This window comes from Berghia stephanieae, chromosome 7 (assembly GCF_034508935.2).
Source record: "Berghia stephanieae isolate SIO BIC M18660-M18661 chromosome 7, UCSD_Bste_1.3, whole genome shotgun sequence".
Taxonomy (NCBI): domain Eukaryota; kingdom Metazoa; phylum Mollusca; class Gastropoda; order Nudibranchia; family Aeolidiidae; genus Berghia; species Berghia stephanieae.
Genome location: NC_088366.1, coordinates 53,911,049 through 53,931,498, shown reverse-complemented (window position 1 = coordinate 53,931,498; position 20,450 = coordinate 53,911,049). Strand labels below are relative to the sequence as shown.

Below are 20,450 nucleotides of genomic sequence, written 5' to 3'. Positions count from 1 at the left end.
GTGGGACTCAAACGCAGGACTTTCCAATCTGTAGACGAATGTCATCCCACAAGATCACATAATAATAATAATAATAATAATAATAATAATAATAATAATAATAATAATAATAATAATAATAATAATAATAATAATAATAATAATAATAATAATGATAATAATAATAGTAATAGTAAAAATAATAATGATAATAATAATACATGCCATTTATATTGCGCATTCTCATCACTGTGTGATGCTCAATGCGCGTTACAAATAAATATACAAAAGTAACGTAAATAAAAGGTATACCATAATGATATCAATAGCAGCAGTGTATGTAATATCCTATCAATATCATGAAATTGTGATGGCAAAAAGGTAGTGCTTTAACAATGATTTAAAATTATCAATAGATTTCGCTTCTCTTATCCTTCTGTGCAGGTCATTCCATACAAGGAGCCCAGTGTAAAGGAACGGAATATAGCCGCACTTTACAAATACCAAAGAGTAATAGATATTAGCAGGAAAAATTAAATGGAAAAGATCAGATCTTATTTATTGTCTTTGGTATTGAGAGCCAATGGTTTGTGCAGCTATCTGGTATTGTGGTATGACACTCACTTTCACATTGGAAGATCCTGGGTTTGAGTCTCGTTCAGCACATAGTTGAGTCCTTGGAAAAGACTCTTTACTCACATTCTCTCACCATATTCTGGTGTAAAATCAGTACCTGGCTGTTAAAAGCATTGTCTCTGTTGGAAAAATTTTAATATCGCCTAACAGTCTTGTACTATATGTTACGTATTGCTGTTGTTCAGGAACCCTTTGTAAAGTGCTTTGAGCATGTTTAGTGGATATTGCGCTATAGAAAATTTCAGGGGGTTTTTTTTGGTCAGATTTCTCTCCGATTATTAATGGGAACAAGGAGCTGCAAATTAAACCGTTGACATTTTTAATGATTTATTTTTTACAGTGCCTAGTATAACAAAGACTCCAACAATTGATTATGACAAACTCAACTGGTTGTGCAATATAGATGGACTGAAAGGGAGGTAAGTAGCATCATTACTTATCCATTTTTTCTTTGATTTTTTTTTTGTTTTGTTCCAAGTTCTGGACTGCATTAAGAAACTTTTAAATAATGAAGGAACAAAGTGGATATTGGTGCCCAAATATTTCTATGTAATATGCCGAAGAGGTGAAAAACTTGTTTTAGAATTGTAGATGAAGTTTTACATCCCATTTTTTTTCTTCCTGTTTTACTTTTGGCAATTTCCCATGCAATTACAGGGTTGTTGATTTTCCGAATTTTTATAAAATTCAATAAGTTAAAAAAAAAACTCTATATATTTCCCAACATCCTGACAAACGGAATTTATTGGAAGAAATTATGTGCGTAATACCACTCTCGACTTATTGCTATCTTCAACTAAAAAGTCATTTATTTAGAAATAAATATGTACTGTCTTTTTACTAGAGTTCAGTGTTTCGATAGGGTTTGGTTGATGTGTTCGCCTTAAAGTTCAGTCAATTTTTTAACATGGAACTGGCAAGCCTGCAATTAGCCTTTCTGTATTAAATACATGTTGCTTAACTAAGCCAGGGTCTTTATTCTAACATGGAAAAACAAATGTGAAAGAAATGGTCTAGTTGCAATTTGTATTTCAGACCAATGGAAGTGGAGGTGTAACTAAATTTCTGTAAACTGAAGTGGATCTTAACAAAGTACTTACTATCTTCTGTTTAAAAAAAAAAGAAGTCAAAAAAATTACGTCATTCCACGTCGGCATCATAAGATACTGTCGCCTAGGCATTCCATGAAGGAATATAGATAATCCATCAAATAGGATGTCTAATGTCAACGGGAATCTCCCATGTTGTCCAAGTGAGCAAATTGGGGGTTAAATATCTTGCCCAAGGAAAAAAAACAAAGTGCCTGAAGCAGGGTTCGAACCCAGGACCTTCCAGATCACAGTGCAATGCCTTAACCACTCGGCCACTTCGCCCCCCTTCTGTATAGGATGTTGCTATATCACAAAGTACCTGAGGCACTTGTACCTCCTATGTCATATGGAGGAGACTGTCACAGTTAAACCTTATATTGAAATAGCGCTTTGGGTTGATCAATTTATGATATATCATTACACTTCTTCTCGTCAGAGATAAAGATCAATCAAGTGAAGATGCCCACAAAGTCTTCATGCAGAATTACAGAAAGATGTTTGTCCCAGAACCCGCAAAAATTGGTTTTCCAGTTCACTTGGAAAGACGAGCAGGGTAAATGATTATAAGTGTTTTTCGTGGATAGCATTGATTTATGACAAATGTAGCATTATTTAGGGTAAAACGGGAGGGGGGGGGGGGCGACAGCTCAGTTGGTAGAGCACTCACTTTTACATGGAAAGGAATCAAGATCGATTCCAGGTGAAGTCGAGATTTTTTTTCTGACCCATCTGTCCACCCAGCAGTGATTGGTGAGCTGGATCTGTTAGATCTGGCAAAAAGTACTGTGTAATTGACTATCATTCTACCCAAAGGGTAGCAAGCAATTGATTTCGGCTGATTAAACTATAGAAAATGGAATTAACTCTGGCTCTGAAGGGCTACTTTTTAAAGCAAAGCAATGGCTTTAACTCAACTGATTTCACGTTTTTATTATCAGTATCAGAGCAATAGCTTTTATTTTTCGGGCTTTACTAGAGGCTTTTTTCATGCCTATTCTTTTTTATGTGGTTTAGTGAGGCTAATAGAAAGACTTGTTATTAATCATTGGAAATTTTTTGTTGGAGCATATGCTTTAGATTGCTAGTATATATTTTTATTATATCACCTTTCCTATCAATGTGGTTTTTAACTTGTGCATTTCATAGTGTGTACTAGCTTTATGATATGTTGATGTAATGCGCCAGAGAGCAATTGGATTGAACTAGGCACTAAATAAATTAATTATATTATATTATTTTATTATAGTTTAAGTAAGATTGTAATCGGTGTACAAGATTCTAACTAAGTATCATATCTTCACATAGGAACTTTACTGGATCAAGTAACAGTTTTAGCCACAAAGCAACTAGTACAAGTGAGTTTGTTATTTTAAATCACATTTACCTTTTTTTTTTTTAAACTTTGGTCATTTATCTTTCTTTTTTTTTTTTGGTTATTTGAATACTTGCACTTTCTTGAAAATGTATTCTTTATTTTTTCAAATGCTTTTCGGGATGGATCAATTTGTTTGTATTTCTCACAAACTGAGAAAGCATAAAAGCAACACGTACACAAGTCAGATCACGTGAAAACATTCCCTTCTTATTCAATGCACGGCAGAGAAAAAATTACCGAAATGACGCACTTATTTTTTCTCTGCTATCCATCTGTGTTTTTAAGTAATTCGTATAAGTTTTAATTGTTTTTTTGGTTGTTGGCTAAAGAAAGGTTTTGAGCCTGAAACAGTCCGTGTTTGGTACTTTGTTTTTTTGTTAATCTGTTATTATATTCATTTTTGTTTATTACTTTTTTTTCAGTCCGTAGCTTCTAGCAGCGTAATATCATTTTCGAATATGAGTACTTTTTAAATTATATCTGTCACTGCTAGTTGACTCTGGTAATGCATTTCGAAAAAGAAAGATGGCAAGCCTAGAAAAATAATTGTCCTCACATATTGTCATTCTCCCTGTCACTTACCATTTTCATACGTGCTTGAACCCCAAAAGCGGTGACATGATACATTTAAATTAATATTGTTTAATGTTAAGTTGTGCGGCTATTTGGTCTTGTGGTATGACACTCATTTTGGATTGGAAAGTCCTGGGTTCAAGCCTCGCTCGGCGCATAGTTGAATCCTTGAAAAAGGCTCTTTACTCACATTCTCTCTCCGTACTCGGGTGTAAAATGAGTTCCTGGCATTTAACAGCTTTGTCTTTGTCTGTCGAAAAAAAAAAGTAAGATCGCCCAACAGGCATCATGTCTCGTTCTACATGTTACGTGTTGCTGTTTGTCAGGGACCAATTGTAAAGCGCTTTGAGCATGTTAAGTGGATATTATGCTATGTAAAGCTCTTTTTTTTTTTTTAAGTCTCTGATGTCTAACCAAATACATTTCAATATGCCACCATAAAAATTAGAATATGGCTATGAAAGCACTTGAGTGATTTTAATCACGTTGTCTCTAATATTTAATTAATCTGTTGCATCCTTATTTTGATGATATTTAAATTATCCATAATCAGTTTCACAATCTCTAGGGGGCAGCGTGGCTCAGCGGTATGGTCTTTGCTTCGTACCCAAAAGGTACCAAGTTTGACAACCCGACTCATTGTGTGGCCTTGAGCAAGTTACCTCGCTCTAGCTCATTTGCGTGCACTGACACCCGCGCCTGACCCGGATGAATGGGCTATATTTCTCAGCTCTTCCCTTGGAATAGACCCTAAAGACAAATTTCCCCTTGGGGATGAATAAAGGGAATTTTATTTTTATTTTTATTTTTTTTCTATGAACAGACTTATGATTGATTTAATGTTTTAATCTATTTTTTTTTTTCAGCCGAAGTAACTCCTAAATCTCGAAAGAAAGCGTATTCTGTGGATGAATTTACTTACAATATTAAAGATTACCTCCCACTAGTGCACAAAGAAAGAAAGAGTGAAGACCCACAGGCAATTCGGGCAGAGAATATCAAGACTCTACGCCGTCTACTAAAAAAATAGTGAGTATTTTTAACTTTAATGGCTTATTTTTCAAGTAGTAAAGTGAGTTCATGGAAACAAAATTCCCTCTCACGTTTTAGTATGCCACTCTGTGGTTTTATGATATTCCCTCACCATACTCAGGTGTAAAAGCATCCTGGGATTCTTCTTCTTCTTCTCCTTCCTCGTCTTCTTCTTCTTCTTCTTCTTCTTCTTCTTCTTCTTCTTCTTCTTCTTCTTCTTCTTCTTCTTCTTCTTCTTCTTCTTCGTCTTCATCGTCGTCGTCGTCTTCTTCTTCTTCGTTGTCGTCGTCGTCGTCTTCTTCTTCTTCTTCTTCTTCTTCTTCTTCTTCTTCTTCATATCTTCGTCGTCGTCGTCGTCGTCGTCTTCTTCTTCGTCGTCGTCGTCGTCGTCTTCTTCTTCTTCTTCTTCTTCTTCTTCTTCTTCTTCTTCTTCTTCGTCTTCGTCGTCGTCGTCGTCTTCTTCTTCGTCGTCGTTGTCGTCGTCGTCTTCTTCTTTTTCTTCTTCTTCTTCTTCTTCTTCTTCTTCTTCTTCTTCTTCTTCTTCTTCTTCTTCTTCTTCTTCTTCTTCTTCTTCTTCTTTGTCATCGTCGTCGTTGTCGTCGTCGTCTTCTTCTTCTTCTTCGTCGTTGTCGTCTTCTTCTTCTTCTTCTTCTTCTTCTTCTTCTTCTTCTTCTTCTTCTTCTTCTTCTTCTTCTTCTTCTTCTTTTTCTTCTTCTTTTTCTTCTTCTTCTTCTTCTTCTTCTTCTTCTTCTTCTTCTTCTTCTTCTTCTTCTTCTTCTTCTTCTTCTTCTTCTTCTTCTTCTTCTTCTTCCTTTTAAGTCTGTAACTTAAATTTTGAAGATTCCACAAACAACAGCATTTTTCTAGATCATGTTACCCTCACATCTTATCACTCGGCCAGCCCAATTGCCATTCTCATTATTGCTTGGAACACAAAAGCAGTGAGCAGTACCATATTATATATATATAGTACAGGAAAATGTTCACTTACATGTTCATTTTTACTTTTTATGATTCAGTCCTTTTGAAAGAACTGCTGGAGAAAATGACAAGATATTTTCAATTCTACAAACTTTTGACTTCTTCCGAGATAATGTGGACTTGGGTGTCTTGAAGGAACTCTGTGTTGTTGCCCAGTTGGAAACGTGGAAAGATTTAGATTTTGCAGGTAACAGGAATTGATACGGTTAATTGGTCTCGTGGTATAACACTAGCCTATGGATTGGACGGTCCTGAGTTCGAGTCCTGTTCTGAGTGGTGCTTAGTTGGATCCTTTGAAAAGGCTCTTTACTCACATTCTCTAACTATACTCAGGTGTAAAATGAGTACTTGGTCATTAACAGCATTGTCTCTGTTGTAAAAGATGTCATTCATGTCCAGTCCTACATATTAAGTGTTGCTGTTTTTCTAAGGACCCCTTGTAAATCACTTTGAGCACGTTTAGTAGGTATTGCGTTACGTAAAACCTCAATTTTTTTAAAAAAGCGTTTAGAGCTCAACTTTGTTATGGTTATGTGCTATAGAAATGATATTTGTTAAAAATAAAAGCTAAAATGTTTCACAGACAATCTTTTTCAAAACTTGACAAGTTCTTCATTTTTTTCTTTCTTTCTCTCTTTTTTTTTCTTTCTTTCTTTCTTTCTTTCTTTTGCTTTAATTTTTATTGACATTTTAAAAATTTCAAATTACTAATCAAATAAAATTAATTCTCACACTACAGAGCTTTGCTGCCAGGTAGATTGCAATGAAGATTTTTTTTTTTCTTTTATTCTTAATTTTATTCAGTCACTTAAACGCATAGACAATATGAAAAAGAAAAAAGATTATTAATCAATAGGCATCTTTTCTACTTAGATAACGGACTCAATATTTCCCTGTCATTAACTCACTCAACCCTGACATCCATTATATCCGTTGTTTACCTGGGTTACTTTTACCCCAAGCCTATTTATTACATTTTTCTGAGACAAATTATAGGCGTAGTATCAAAGCTAATGTTTTTAGTTTTTACGTGTTAGGGTGGTTTAATAAAACTATCTTTGTTCATGCTCATTTTTAATACATTTTTTTTCCAATTTTGAAAAGTAGCAAAACTCTCTAGGATTGAGTGAGTTAATCTGATTTTTTAATAATGTATTTATGTTTTCATTATTTTTTGTTGATGGTTGAAGAAGGGTTTTGAGCCCAAAACGTTTTGTGTTTGATATTTTGTTCTTTTTTTTCTTTTTTTTTTTTGAAGCTGTTATATTTATTTTTGTTTATTACTTGTTACAGTCCACAGTTTCAAGCAGCTTAGTTTCAAAAAGGATTATGACAGTTTTGGTTTTTTTACAGATTTGCCATAATATTATATCCTAATGCAGTCCTGGGTTCGAGCCTTGCTCGATGCATAGTTGAGTCCTTGGAAAAGGCTCTTTACTCACATTCTCTCACCACACTCAGATGTAAAATGAGTAACTGGCCGTTAACAGCGTTGCCTTTGTCCGAAAAGTTGTAATATCGCCTAACAGGCATCATGTCTCGTCCTACATGTTAAATGTTGCTGTTGACCAGGGACCCCTTGTAAAGTGCTTTGAGCACATTTAGTGGAAATTGCGCGATATAAAAGCTCAATTTTAAAAAAAAAATTTTTTTTTTAAAATGGGCCTTTTTTCATTCCTTATCAGTGTACGGGAAGACTGGAGTCTACATGATATTACGAGGGGCAGTAACTCCGTTGTCTGAGCCGTACTTAGTGTCAGGAAAAAACGGAGTCCATCCTGCTGCTTTTGTGTCACTTGAGGAAGTAGATGAGGAGGATGTGCCACTTGTAAGTAACATTATATGAATTGAACAGAAAGCTTAAGTTTATATAAAAATATAGGGGAATAAAAATGTCAGTAAACTGATTCCAATTTCAGTGCGGCTATGTGGTCTTGTGGTATGACACTCACTTTTGGATCGGAAGGTTCTGGGTTTGAGCCTCACTCAGCGCATAGTTGAGTCCTTGGAAAAGGCTCTTTACTCACATTCTCTCACCGTACTCAGGTGTAAAATGAGCACCTGGCCATTAACAGCGTTGTCTCTGTCCGAAAAAATTATATTATCGCCTTACAAGCATCATGTCTTATGTTAAATGTTGCTGTTGGACAGGGACCCCTTGTAAAGCGCTTTGAGCACGTTTAGTGGATATTACGCTATATAAAAGCTCATTTAATTAAGTGTAAAACCACTTTTCCAGAGGACTGGATGGATACATACATTTTGTAATTGATCTTATAGTTTCAGAGTGATGGCGTTTTTATTATAACTAGATTTGTTTTTGTTTTGGTTTGTATTTTTCACAGTTAACTGTTGGAGACTGCTTCGGAACTTGGCTTCAATATGATCAACCATACACAAAGTGAGCATTGACTTTTTTGTTTTGTTTTTTTGTTTTTTGTCTTGTATTTTCTTTCGTCTTTGATTATAATTTTGATAATAGACTCCCAATGGGGATGATCTATATTAACTTTCCATGTGCTCGTGGTCATTGGTCACATTGGAATAAATGCTCAAAATGACCCACATAGTGAAAAGTGTTCACAGTTTGAGGAAAAATCCACCATCACAATCGGTCATTTTGCTCAGTGTGACTCATGGGTATGTTTACAACTTTCATAAACACAGCAGCGTGTTTATTATATTTATTGAGAAATGCCCAATCGTTGTATAGCTACAAATCATGTGATCGATCATCATCATATCTTGTCGCGCCAGTGAGTCAGCCAGTCCTGGGCAGTCTGGTTGCATTCCCTCAGGTCAGCATTGGTGCAGTGCGGTCCCAGCGAGCATTCAGACAGGATGTGGTCCATGGTCTGTCTGGGGTGACCGCATGGGCATTCAGTGCCCGGTGAGATTAACCATTTAAAGAGGTTGGTGGCGGTGTTTCCCACCTTTGCTCTAGCTCTGTTCAACGCCACCCATTCTTTTCTCTTGAGGTCTGTGCCTGCTGGGAGCTTTTCTGTTGGGGCTGGAGGGCATCGTTTGCTGTCTTGTCCCATTCTACCCATTTGTCCAGGTGGAAGAATGCTGAGTGGTCTGGGTGAAGGCTCTCTACTGTGAGGAAGCTTTTCCTTGATTTGAGCCTGCTTTTGGGGCAATTGTGGTCATGAAGGGGGTGTCTCTGGTCCATTTCCTGTTTGTATTTTTGTATTTGGGCATGAGTTTCCCTCCGGATGTGTGGTGGGGCTATTCCTGCTGCACGGTAGACCAGTGGTGTTGCTCTCAGCTGGCCCGTTATGATCCGGCAGGCGTTGTTGAGCTCGGGGTCTAGCTTGGAGGCATGGCATGATCGGGCCCATACAGCTGAGCAGTACTCCGCAGTTGAGTAGCTGAGGGCCAATGCTGTGGTCCTTAGAGTTCTAGGGTCAGTTCTCCAGTTCATGTTTGCCAGCTTTCCAAGGAGGGCATTACGCGTGGACACTTTTGCCTTGGTCTTCCTCACGTGTTTGATGACTAGGTTGGACAAAAACCTGAATATAGATCGCTCCCATTCTTTTTTATTTATCTTGTTTTATTGTATGTGTTGGCTCCACTGCAATTTTGCATTATTTTTAATACTAACGAAAGAGTGAAAATGGAAAGGCTTCGTATGGGAACAAACCAGACAATGGACGTTTTGGGTACAAACCCTTCGTCAGCACAACAATAAACAAATAAACGTAGAAAACATTATTTTTAACCATATCATCATTACGGCACAAGACCCTGAAGGGCTAGATCCAAGTGGTCGCTGGTTTGGATAACTTAGTAAGTAACTAACCTTCTCATCATAGCCCTAGAGTTTAATCATGTTTTTTTTCTTCATTACTTTAACTTGAATATTTTTTTCTTGCTCTAAACAAAATGACAGAGAGTTGAGTGTCGTGACAGCTGATGCCAATTGTGAATTCCTGAAAATATCAGCCACTGATTACAAGCGTGTCAAAGAGGTGAGCACGATAGATGTAATAGATTAAAGGGACTTTGGAATCACTACTCTTGATCCACAAAGGATGCAACCCTCCTCTAAACTTAATTCAAGCTTTCTGTGTTTGAAAGGTTTCAATTAAGTTTAGAGGAGGGTTGCATCCTTTGGGGATCAAGAGTAGTGATTCCAAAGTCCTTTTAATCTATTACAATAGACTAGTCGACTTAGCCGTTATTTGTCATTGTATTGTGCGGCAATGTGGTCTAGTGGTATGACACTCGCTTTCGGATCGGAAAGTCGTGGGTTCGAGCCTCGCGTTCGGCGCATAGTTGAGTCCTTGGAGAAAGCTCTTTACTCACATTCTCTCACTGTACTCAAGTGTAAAATGAGTACCTGGCCGTTAACAGCGTTGTCTTTGTCCAAACAAAAATTTGTAATATCACCTAACAGGCGTCATGCCCCGTTCTAAATGTTACGTGTTGCTGTTGGCCAGGGAGCCCTTGTAAAGTGCTTTGAACACGTTTAGTGGATAATGCGCTATATAAAAGCTCAAGTTTTTTATTAAAAAATAATATGCCCCTCCCTGCTGCATTGTTAGAGGCTGGCATTGTCAGATACCTGATTTGGTATCAGATTCACAGAAGCAGCTTCGAATTGCGTCATGGAACGTTCGCACCATGTATGAAGCAGGAAAAAGCTCTCAAGTTGTGACTGAGATGAGAAGATTCTGGCTGCATATACTTGGAGTAAGCGAAACCCACTGGATACAATCCGGACAGAAACACCTCAAGTCTGGGGAGAAGATTTTATATTCAGGGAGAGGGGATGGTATTCATACACAGGGAGTAGATAACAAGAAAGTATTGGACTGGAACCCTCAGGGCAGAAGATCAAGGGGAAGGCCATGAGGAACATGGAGAAGAATTAAAGAAGCTGATATACAGAGAAGTGGTAAGACCTGGAATGAGATTTTTTAAAAGTTAGCTCGGGATAGAGAAGGATGGAAACTGTTTGTCTGTGGCCTATACCCTGACCCAGGCTGAAAAAGGCAAAGATGATGATGATGATATGTATGTGGCCATGTGGTCTGGTGGTATAATACTCACCTTTGGACCGGTAGGTCAAGGGTTCAAGTTTCGCTCTGAGTGGTACATCGTTGAGTCATTGGAAGAGGCTCTTTACTAGCATTATCTCACCATGCTTAGGTGTACCTGGCTATTAATAAAATTGTCTCTTTTGGAAAAAATTGTAATATTGCCTAGAAGGCATCATGTTTCATTCTCCATGTTAAATGTAAGGTTGTTGTTGGTTAGGGATCCCATGTTAAGTGCTTTGAGCACCTTTAGTAGATATTGCGCTATATAAATGCTCTAGTGTATATATATATATATATATATATATATATATAAATATATATATATATATGTATATATATATATATATATATATATATATATATATATATATATATATATATATATATCTACCTATCTCTCTCTCTCTCTCTCTCTCTCTCTCTCTTATATATATATATATATATTATATATATATATATATATATATATATATATATTATATATATATATATATATATATATATATATATATATATATAAATATTTCAAGAGTATAATTATGATCAACTTCTACAATATTGTTTTGAGCATTCGCTCTCATCATTATATATATATATATATATATATATATATATATATATATATATATATATATATATATATATATATATATATACAGGTATATATATATATATATATATATATATATATATATATATATATATATATATATATATATATATATATATTTATATATATATATATATATATATATATATATATATATATATATATATGTATATATATATATAGAATGCAAATTGTCACTCACATTTTTTGTGGCCGAGACGATTCGTTTCTGTGTCTTACACGTCTTCAGTCGGCGTAATCCAAGACGTGTAAGACACAGAAACGAATCGTCTCGGCCACAAAAAATGTGAGTGACAATTTGCATTTTATATTAGCTCTAACCATCATTATCGAGCACTTTCGTACCTACGAGTACTCACCAACACTCATAAATATATATATATATATATATATATATATATATATATATATATATATTATGTTATTCTTTTAATTCACAGCAAATCAAGCAGAGAGAACACACAGAGAAACTCAACTTGCTCTTGTCGTGTGAACAATATCGCATGTGGCCTAAACAGCCTCTCCTCTCTGTGGCCGACTGTATCGAGTGGATCTCATATCCTCCAAATACAGGTAAAAACTGTTAAACATCTTAAACATCTTTTTTGGACAGCGTGGCTCATTGGTATGGTCTTTGCTTCATACCCAAAGGTACCAAGTTTGATCAACGGGGATCATGTCTTGTTCTACATGTTATGTGTTGTTGTTGGTCAGGGACCCCTTGTAAGCGCTTTGTGCATGTTTAGTGGATATTGCGCTATCTAAAAAAAAGAAAAAAAGCTCAAAGCTCAATTTATCCCGGGTGCATATTTTTTTATGACCCCCTGTCCACCAGCAGTGATTGAGTGTCTGGGTCTGTTTGGTCTGGTTGAATGTATTTTCAATAGACAAGTTTCCTATCCAAAGGGGAACAAGCAATTGTTATTGTCCGTTTCACGCTATCAAAACCAGGATAAACTCTGGCTCCATGGGCCCCAAGACTCTTAAAATTTATTTTTTTAAATTGAGCTTTATATAGCGCAATATCCACTAAATGTGCTCAAAGCACTTTACAAGGTGTCCCTGGCCAACAGCAACATCTAACATGAAGGACGGGACATGACGCCTGTTAGGTGATATTTCAATTTTTCGGACAAAGACAATCTTGTTAACGGCCAGGTACTCATTTTACACCTGAGAGAATGTGAGTAAAGAACCTTTTCCAAGGACTCAACTATGCGCCGAGCACGAGGCTCGAACCCAGGACCTTCCGATCCGAAAGCGAGTGTCATACCACTAGACCACATAGCCCCAAGACTCTTAAGGACTACTTTAAAAAATCGACTACCCCTTTTTATTCATGTCATATTTATTATTCAATTTACAGTATTGGTGAGTGAGGGATACCAGTCTCCATTCATCGGTTTCATCAAATCTGGGGAGTGTCACGTCTTGAGGCAGGTCGATGTTTTACACACTCATAAGAATGGGAAGAAGGTAATGAAATGAGTATATTTTGTATAGAAATATAGTCAATAATGTTTTACACACTCATAAGAATGGGAAGAAGGTAATGAAATGAGTATATTTTGTATAGAAATATAGTCAATAATGTTTTACACACTCATAAGAATGGGAAGAAGGTAATGAAATGAGTATATTTTGTATAGTAATATAGTCATTAATGTTTTACACACTCATAAAAATGGGAAGAAGGTAATGAAATGAGTATATTTTATATAGAAATATAGTCAATAATGTTTTACACACTCATAAGAATGGTAAGAAGGTAATGAAATGAGTATATTTTGTATGGAAATATAATCAATAATGTTTTACACTAATATGGGAGAGAGGTCGAAATGTGATACTTTCGATCGAAAGGAGTATCATACATGTACATACCCACTCTAAGAATTTGAAAAAATGATATATTTTATTCATGTTAATCATATTTTATTCACATATACAGTATGGGAAGTAGTGGATACTTGTTATCATATCATAGGTTTACACAAAGATTGGAAGAGTTAAAGGGTATATTGTAAGGTCGATAGTTTTACACACTCATAAGAATGGAAAGAAGGTAATGAAATGAGTATATTTTGCATAGAAATATAGTCAATAATGTTTTACACACTATAAGAGTTGGAAGAAAGTAATGAAATGAGTATATTTTATATATAGTCAATAATGTTTTACACAACTCATAGAATGGAAGAAGGTAATGAAATGAGTATATTTTGTATAGAAATATAGTCATTAATGTTTTACACACTATAAGAGTTGGAAGAAAGTAATGAAATGAGTATATTTTATATATAGTCAATAATGTTTTACACACTCATAAGAATGGAAAGAAGGTAATGAAATGAGTATATTTTGTATAGAAATATAGTCAATAATGAGCTGTCATGCTCTTCTAGTTTCAATCTAGAATACAATGATGTGAATAAGGAAGCCAAGAATATGGTGATTTCATGGATGAGGAGTCCTTTATGAATAGTCACAATGGAGTCTTTTTATTCATTCAATAACATTTCATATCTCCCGCCTTCATTTCCGTTCCGGGCCAAATAACAAGTTCAAGGGAAACAATTAAAAAAAAAAAAACAAACATCAAATTATACAAGCAATATCGTTTACACAGTTGTCTCCCCTGATCTCAGATCATGATTATTTATAACATTTTGTACTTTACATTTGAACATGGAATGATTTGCCAATCACAGTGCAAGCTGCTTAATTGGAACCACGACGTAACGCAAAAATCGTTCCAATTAACCGATTCTACAAGTGGCTTTTGTGATCGGAACAACATATAAGTATCAGCAGAGTGGCTCAGCAGTACAGTCTTTGTTTCATACCCGAAAGGTACTGAGTTCGATCACCCGGCAGTGCGCTGTGTGGCCGTGAGAAAGTCACCTCGCCCTAGCTCAATTTGCGGTGCTGCACTGCAGCTGATGCCTGGGTTATTCCAGTCTTCCCTTGGAATAGACCCTAGAGACAAATATTTCCTATGGGACGAATAAAGGGAATTTTATTATATATATATATATATAATATATATATATATATATATATATATATATATATATATATATATATATATATATATATATATATATATATATATACATGCCTAATGTGCTAATTATATAATACAGAAAATTGCACGGCTTCTTGCTGATCTCTCTCTCTCAGCCAGGCATAGGGTGCTGTGTCAGTTGGATCCCTAATTCAGCTATGACACCGCAACTTTTTTATTCTCCGTTTTCATCTGGTACCTCTCCATACCTTATATTACTCATCAATGTGGTAATACGATTCAATAGTCTGATGTCATGCCGCCCAGCAACGGCGGCCATCTTGGTTCTAAACAAAGAAAATCATTACTTTTTATTTTTCATGCTGGCTAGAACTTTTCATATGCCTTATGATCAGAATGTGTAAAAGTCAAAACATGATCAAATGTATGTGTTCTTTTTCCTCTGGATACACTTTTATGCTCGCCGGAGAAATATTTCATACGGGTGTCCGCCATTGTTCCGATAGTTTAGAGCCAGTGTTACTAAGTTACCATGCGTCATTAGGAAGGAAGTGATGTTACGACTGTTGAAGAGTATTACTACAATCGCAATACAAAGTATCCTTTCAACTGTTTGTCTAAAATGTTGTCCTCCGTCTTTTTTGAGAAAGCTGTATTATGTCCAATTTCCATTGTCTCAAGCCAACCGCAGCATTTAACATGCAGGAAGAAATATGACACATTTAAAGCATCTTTACAATATTTCATTCCACTCAGAGACAATGCAGTAATTGATCAGGTACTCATTTTACACCTGAGTAGAGTAAGAGAATGTGAGTAAATTAACTTTTCCAAGGACTAAACTCTTCATCGCCCTCAGTTCAACTCAGAGGTAATTCAGTTACCGGTCAAGTACTCATTTTACACCTAAGTACAGTAAGAAAATTAAATTTGCTTGGTTTTTGTGTGTGTTTTGTTTTGTTTTTGTTTTTTTTTTGAGGTTTTTTTGTTGTTTTTTTTTTTTTGTTGACTGACTGTTTCCTTCATGTCATCTTTTTTAAATTTAATTTCCACAGGATCAAAGAACTAAGCAGGTAGTGATGGGAAAACTGGGTCCTTACGATTCATTTGCTGAAATCAGCCTTCTGATGGACGAGCCAGTCACGTGTTCCATTGTGTCTGCCACAGACGTAGAGTTGGGTGTTGTCAGGCCTCAGTTATTGGAGAGTGAGAGTTATTTTCACACTTTGCATATACAGTGAATCCTGATAAAGTACAAGAATTGAGTTTTTATTTAGCACAATATCCAGTAAACACGTTCAAAGCGCTTTACAAAAGTTCCCACACTTAACATGTAGAACGAGACATGATGCCTGTTAAGCAATATTACAATTTTTTTTTCCAACAGAGACAACGCTGTTAATGGCCAGGTACTCATTTTTCACCTGAGTGTGGTGAGAGAATGTGAGTAAAGGGCCTTTTCCAAGGACTCAACTATGCACTGCTCAGAGTGGAGCTTGAACTCAGGACCTTCCAATCCGAAACTAGACCACTATGCTGCAAGACATCCAGCTGGAATGCTGCATTTAAACTCAGTGCTTTTTATCATGTTCATCTCTAATCTAACCATAATAATCTAACCAAATATAAAATAAAAAGAATATCTATATAGTAATAAACTATGAATATATATATAATACCAAACACGGAATGTTTCAGGCTCAAAACCCTTCTTCAGCCAACAACCAAAAAAAATGAGTATATTATTAAGTAATATATTTATGTTTTCTTTGTTCACTGTTTTTTGGGGGGTTTTTTTGGTTGGCTGAAGAAGGGTTTTGAGCCCAAAACATTCCATGTTTGTTATTTTTGTTCATTTTTTCTTTTTCTTTTTTTATGTAGCTGTATAGATAGAACGAAGATGACGTCACACAGGCCTTTGTTGTTGTTTTTTGCCATCCGCGTTTGTGAGTTGTTCTCACTAAATCTATTAACCAGACTATACTATAAAAGTTCATGGTTACACAGAGTTTTGTGTGTTGGTCCGTTAAACTTCCGGATGGCAATGTTGTGAACTCCTTGGACAAGCGCATTCTATCTATATTATTTTCATTTTTGATTATTACTTTTGACAGTCCACAGCCTCTAGCAGGTTTGTATCGTTTTGAATATTTATATATATCAAGCATTTCCACAGATTTTCCATTTTATTTACCATCTCACACTTCACAATGTTTTTATTCATGGCCCAAACAGGTCATATAGAACCAATGTTTTCATTTCATACACTACCAGTTGCCCGTTAAGCATCATTTTTGCGCTTTTTTAAATCTTTAGGCTGACTTTGGTCGGTATTAATGAGTTGATTGTTTAAAAAATAAGGACGAAAGTACTGGTTGATTAAAGGTGACAGTTAAGGGGAAGCTAGATGGATATGTATCCATTTCTATGATTTAAATATGATAGCATTTGATGATGACTTGCTTGACTTATGCCTCTTGACTCCTGGCGGAGCATAGGGCCTCAACAGCACTCTTCCATCTTCTTCTGTCCTTGGCACACAGACCTTTGCCTCACTCCAGGTAAGATTGGAGACGCTCAAATCTTGGTGAAGGCTTCTCCTCCAAGTCTGTTTTGGACATTTGATGATGAGAAGCTTTGCACAAAATATTTTCATTCTATACTCTTTAAGAGAAACATTTTCAGGCTTTTTAAAATTTTAGTAAAGGCCATTCCTGTATTATATTTCCATGATATAATCTGTTATTTCTTTTTACTCCTCCAAAAATAGATTTAGATGATGTCACAAGACAGCTTTTCCGCCAATCAAACACGCGCACATTTGGAGATCTGTCCAAGGTAAATCTTTCAAGTTAAACATTTGTGACCCCTCGCCTCAAAATGGTATTATGTCGACATTGTTAAGATGTTGAAAATTCAATTTATAGCCAGAAATATTTAACTTGGGTTGAGTTTGTTATGCTTTATAAAGAAGAGTGAATATCATATTTTAGTCTGCTTTTTTTGGCCAGTTTACTTTAATTTGACTTTTTAGCATCTGGTACATCCCGACATAATACAGTTTTGACACGCTGGGTAATATTTGTTTTACACATTGATCTGGTCCATCCCCATAGTCCAGTCAGTTGGGAACAAAAGTGTGATGTAAAAAAACTGGTTCCAATCTCATTGGAAGTATAAAACCACTCTTCCAGAGGACTGGATACATAGCTTGTGGTTTCTGAATGATGGCATCTTGTTTTTTCTAGTCGATATGATATATGCTGGTTTAACTCACTCAACCCTAAAAACGACTATATCCGTAGTTTACCTGGGTTACTTTTACCCCATGCCTATTTATTACATTTTTCTGAGACAAATTATAGGTGTAGTATAAAAGCTAATGTTTTTAGTTTTTAGTTGAATAAGAATATCTATACACATTCTCATGTTTGATACACTTTTTTCTCCAATTTTGGAAAGAAGCAAAAATCTCTAGGATTGAGTGAGTTAATAAAGATCATCTATCCTCGCTCTTTTACGTCTAATCCTAATAATATGCCTATACACCCTGCTACTAAAATAGCTATGCTACGTAAGATTCAGTATGTAACCTAATCATTATTAGTCTTCCGAAGCCCTGGTTACATACACATTTTCCAAGGAGAAGGTGTGACTGTTATGTCCTATTTGGAATTCATTTTGGCTTGCATCTTAACTTGCAGTGAAAAATATTAGAGAAAAATTTTTGCAACTTGACATTGAGAATGCGGTCTTGTGCTATGCTAAGACACTCACATTCGGACTGAAAGGTAGGTTTGAATTCCACTCTGAGCAGCGCATAGTTGAGTTCCTGGAAAAGGCTCTTAGCTCACATCCTCTCACTGTACTCATATGTTAACTACTATTATTATTATTATTATTATTATTATTATTATTATTATTATTATTATTATTATTATTATTATTATTATTATTATTATTATTATTATTTATCATCATCTCATCATCATCATCATCATCATCATCATCATCATCATTATATTATTATTATTATTATTATTATTATTATTATTATTATTATTATTATTATTATTATTATTATTATTATTATTATTATTATTATTATTATTATTATTATTTCTACTACTTTAATTTTACATTTTGTATTTTTTTTAAAAATTATTTCTGCTTTGTTTCAATATTTCTCAGGAGGACATTCAGAATGAATATTTGCAACAAGAGCTGAAGCGAGAATGGAATGAATTCAAACATTCTCAAGTTTTGGAGGTCATCAACTCCCAAGGCATCAGACCCGGCTACGGGAAATGGGCCAAATAAAATGGGAAATGGACCAAATGAAATGGGAAATGGGCCAAATGAAACGGGAAATGGGCCAAATGAAACGGGAAATGGGCCAAATGAAACGAGGATTTTTATGTTTATTTTATTAGGATTTTTTTTTTCAATTTCTTCTATCTTTTGAATATTTTCCCACTTGAAAATTTTGACAAATGTTTTTGAGACTATAATTTATGAAAAATAAAAAGAGAACTAAATGAACATTCCATTCAGAAATAAAAACAAAATAACAAAAAAAAAAACGTATTACTAAAGGCGGATGGTTTCGGGCTCAAACCCTTTTTAGGGGGGGGGGGGGGGGGGGGGGGGGGTTGTTTTATGTTTTTTTGTTGTTGTTTTTTTTTAACTATAATTTTATTTTGGTTTAGTCTACTTATATTGTTTTTGTTTTTTTTTAAATTAATAAAACCATCATGTTAGGTTAAGAGTAAAATCAAGCCCTGTCTGTAACTGCAAAGAGTTAATGTTTCAAATAGCACGAGTGTAGATATTTTCCCCAAATTTGTCATTGATGTCTTATAAATTTTTCATTCGGCCAATTGAATAACTCTAACAATATTTGATAACAAATATCAAACTTCAATTCTTTACTTTATTTCTGTGTTGGCAAAAAAAAAAAAAATAAAACAATTAAAAATTAAAATATAGGTAACGTTTTCGGATTTTCATGTTATACATAATGAACGTCAGAGTTAGCTTCCTACTTATCGTCAATGGCTTATAACTCGGGAATGGTAGAACCCAACGAAAGGTAATTCATTTAGCAACAACAACAAAAAAACAGTATCAAACTCTAATGGAGAAATTGAAAAAAAAAAAACAACTGAGTAATCATTGTCATTCTGATGTTCAGTTTATTACATCGTCATCATCCACCATAGCTTGTAGTCTTGAGTATGTTGCCGGTGCTCTCTCCACGTATCACGATCCTTTGTGGTGCGCATGAAGTCTGCATTGATTTTAAATTCAGAAAAGTGAGTAGAGCAGGCACTTATTTTGGTAACGATAAGAGATAAAGTGAGTAGGAAAGTGCCAGAAGACAATAGAGAATAAAACTTTTTTGCGGCGGTGACGTGGGGGTTTAAACTGTTATTTTCTATTGTCTTCTGGCACTTTCCTACTCACTTCATCTCTCATTGCGTTTAAAATCATTTTTGACCATTCTTAGGTTATTTAAATATGTCATTCTCTTGTCTTTCTCTAGCTCTCTTTCTTTCGATCATCCCAGATGTTTCCAACTTTTCTATTCCGCCTTTTCTCCGCACACGACCCAGAAACCGTAATTTACTCTTTCTGATGGTATCTAATCAATATTCTTCCTTTTCTCACCTTCTCATAGTACATAGTAAGTCCTGGAAAAGTTCAGAACGTCATATCAACTGTCCGAATTGCTGGTTAAAGATTTATGCCGTGTTTTGACTCGTGTCTCTGTGTTATTGTATTTATTGAACGATTTGTGATAATTGATTTATATTTTTATTAAAGCTATACTTTATTATCATACGTTTGACTGTGAGTGAAATTTTTTCTTTAATTCTTTTTAGCTTTTAAATCTTGTTGTGATGGTGTTGGTAAGAAGGGCAATGATGATGATGATGGTGGTGGTGGTGGTGGTGGTGGTGTTGGTGGTGGTGGTGTTGGTGGTGGTGGTGGTGGTGGTGTTGGTGGTGGTCGCTTGGCATTGACAAATTGGGTTTGGCATTTTGGCTTTTTAATTTAGATTTTTTATTGCATAATA

The 20,450-nt window shown here is 35.2% G+C and overlaps 1 protein-coding gene across 1 annotated transcript in view; it reads left to right on the top strand.

Annotated features, from left to right (window-relative positions):
• Positions 1–19,342, top strand: part of LOC144977498 (cyclic nucleotide-binding domain-containing protein 1-like) — a 21,011-nt gene extending 1,669 nt beyond the window's left edge. Inside the window, exons 2-14 of the mRNA XM_078922794.1 lie at positions 956–1,034; positions 2,143–2,259; positions 3,012–3,061; positions 4,521–4,683; positions 5,706–5,854; positions 7,353–7,495; positions 8,013–8,068; positions 9,560–9,638; positions 11,784–11,916; positions 12,710–12,819; positions 15,427–15,577; positions 17,142–17,209; positions 18,563–19,342. Of these exons, the coding sequence (XP_078778920.1) occupies positions 956–1,034; positions 2,143–2,259; positions 3,012–3,061; positions 4,521–4,683; positions 5,706–5,854; positions 7,353–7,495; positions 8,013–8,068; positions 9,560–9,638; positions 11,784–11,916; positions 12,710–12,819; positions 15,427–15,577; positions 17,142–17,209; positions 18,563–18,691 (1,427 nt within the window). The 3' untranslated portion in view covers positions 18,692–19,342. The remainder of the gene's footprint in view (positions 1–955; positions 1,035–2,142; positions 2,260–3,011; positions 3,062–4,520; positions 4,684–5,705; positions 5,855–7,352; positions 7,496–8,012; positions 8,069–9,559; positions 9,639–11,783; positions 11,917–12,709; positions 12,820–15,426; positions 15,578–17,141; positions 17,210–18,562) is intronic.
• Positions 19,343–20,450: the final 1,108 nt, after the last annotated feature.